This window comes from Berghia stephanieae, chromosome 3, assembly GCF_034508935.2.
Source record: "Berghia stephanieae isolate SIO BIC M18660-M18661 chromosome 3, UCSD_Bste_1.3, whole genome shotgun sequence".
In the NCBI taxonomy this organism is placed as follows: domain Eukaryota; kingdom Metazoa; phylum Mollusca; class Gastropoda; order Nudibranchia; family Aeolidiidae; genus Berghia; species Berghia stephanieae.
The window spans coordinates 40,102,994-40,105,493 of record NC_088362.1 but is presented as its reverse complement, the minus strand read 5'-3'; the positions used below and the strand labels follow the sequence as shown (position 1 = coordinate 40,105,493).

Genomic DNA, 2,500 nt, shown 5'->3' with positions numbered 1-2,500 from the left:
TGGTCACATACTATTTATAATTAATGCACTGCCTTTTGAGAACATCTTCATAATGGGTTATATTAAAAATTGTTTCAAAATAATCATAGATATTATACAAAATTATACAGAAATACATAGCATACATGATATATATATATATATATATATATATTATATATATATATATATATATATATATATCTATATATATTGCCTATATTATGCAGAAATCAATTCTCCAATATGATACTCACTTATTACTGTGTAGTGTTAAAAATATATTGTAGTTGTCAATTAAATCTATTTAATGAGCGAGAAAAAATAAACGCCATACCTTAAGAGTTGCCTCATCCAAACCAAATATGTTAAAATCTGTATTCATGATTGATTAAACTGAACAAAATTTTGAGTGGGTTATACTTTAAAGCCAATATTTACCCCGGGGCGCAATATATATTGCTACTGGATGAGAAGGAGCACTCTGAAAATCCTGGTTTTTTGTGATTATCTGAAAAACAGGGATTTCAAAAGATCAGTATTTAAGAATACTTTAATTGTAGGGATGGAGATAAATGTCTATATTATTTTATCCAGTTTGTATTTTGCAATCACTTCATAAGTGTGTGCTAACACTTGAATATATGTTTGAAATGTGCCATGATTTTTGTTTCATCTTAAAACAAAAATTGTTTTAAGAGGAAAAATGTCATGGTACCAATCCAAAGTAAACGGTAAATTATTCAATAAGACAATGAAAAAAACCCGAATCCCCCCTTAACCCACCCCCCCCCCCCCAAAAAAAAAAAAAGCCCAGTAAACTTGCGCATCTAAAAAGAAATAAGCTGTTTATCCTTTGGCTAATATAATTTTCTATTATAAAAACCAGCACCATTATTAAAATCCACGAGGAAATGATTTACAAACCTAAAATTGCACCGCTTAAGCTAAACAGATACAGTGTACATGTTACGTTTAGAGGTAACAGTCATCGGTCAATGGTCGATTATTTTGCCCCAGCAGATTTTCTAAAAATTCATTTGAGTCAACATGTTAGAATTACCCTTAATTGGCAAGAATAATTTTGACCCCAAACACTACTTTTTTATATGTTTTCTTTTTTTCAAGTGTCCAAGTCTATGTTGCCACCTGCACTTTAGATGTGGTGCGAAAATTACTTGACTCTCTCTCTCTCTCTCTCTCCCCCCCCTCTCTCTCTCTCTCTCTCTCTCTCTCTTGTCGCGTCTATGAAGGAGAAGTGGCAATTATATTTACTATCAGAATGACTGGATAAAATTCCAAATTATTATTATAATTCCCGGACGAAGCCCTCAATATTGTGGCAAATAGGTAAGACAATTAATTAGAAGTAGTTAATCTTCCCCAAAGACAGGAATCGTCTGGTGCCTATTTTACGCTCTTATAGTTGGGTTAAAGTTCCTGACAACTCAAGAGATAGTAATAACATTTTAAGTTTAAAGAAAGAGGTAGTAGAAGTGGTGGTAGATTGTGGCACGTTATATAGTGATAGATTAGGTTCAGAAGGTTAGTAATAATCTCCGTTAAAACAGAAATACTTAAAAACACTATATTAAGTATAACTCACACATACTAGTTAATTAATTGATTAATCATAACACAATTTAAGTCCATAGCTAAACGATTGTTATAAGTATTTCGTACACTTGTCCATACAGTATTTTCTGCTAATTATGATTTCAAGTTGAACACTATAGCAGACTGGTTTTAAGTGATGGAATGAGAGAAAGGCCGAATTTAGCTGATTAGAAAATGACCGGTATTGAATCAACCCCAGAAATCAACGATGTTCCTGGATTTGTTAGTGCCAGAAGTTAACTGGTCATTTAATCGGATCCCATCACATTTCGCGTATGCTAACCCTGGCTAGTTCGTTAGGTAATATGTTCACGCGTCATTGTGTAATCGTAGGATAATTTTACTGCCGCTTTGATCAGGTGGACCGGTCGATTAATTATGCAGGCATATGACACCTTGTCTCTCAACTGGTCGTTTTAATCGATTCCGCATTATAATCGGCGTCTTTGTACTGTCGGCAGATTGTAAAATTGATTATGCTGGGATCATAAACGTGTGCAGGCGACGCTGTAAGCAAAATATGTATGTTATTTAAAATCCTGAGAAAGTTAGGAGGGATTCAAAATATATCACTTCATCTCTCTCTCTCTCTCTCTCTCTCTCTCTCTCTCTCTCTCTCTCTCTCTCTCTCTCTCTCTCTCTCTCTCTCTATCTGTCTGTCTATAGATGATTTGTCTCTGCCAGGCCCTTGGTGGTTCCATTAAAGTTTGGTTTCAAAATATAGACTATAGCTGGTCTATACATCACTGGAATGCTTCACAATAATATACCTTTTCTACTATTTTTTTATATTGGGGATTATTTATTTTTCTACATTTTGAGGTGGACAATAATCATCCTATGGTTGGAAATTGTCTTATACTCTCAATATCAGACAACCGAGGCAAAATAAGTCCACGAATTG

At 33.8% G+C, this 2,500-nt stretch overlaps 1 protein-coding gene across 2 annotated transcripts in view; it reads right to left on the bottom strand.

Annotated features, from left to right (window-relative positions):
* LOC144967707 (phosphatidylinositol phosphatase PTPRQ-like) overlaps positions 1 to 2,500 on the bottom strand; it is a 114,344-nt gene that overhangs the window by 26,163 nt on the left and 85,681 nt on the right. For both annotated transcript variants that reach the window (XM_078905249.1, XM_078905250.1), the window contains exon 20: positions 421 to 490. In XM_078905249.1, the coding sequence (XP_078761375.1) occupies positions 421 to 490 (70 nt within the window). The remainder of the gene's footprint in view (positions 1 to 420; positions 491 to 2,500) is intronic.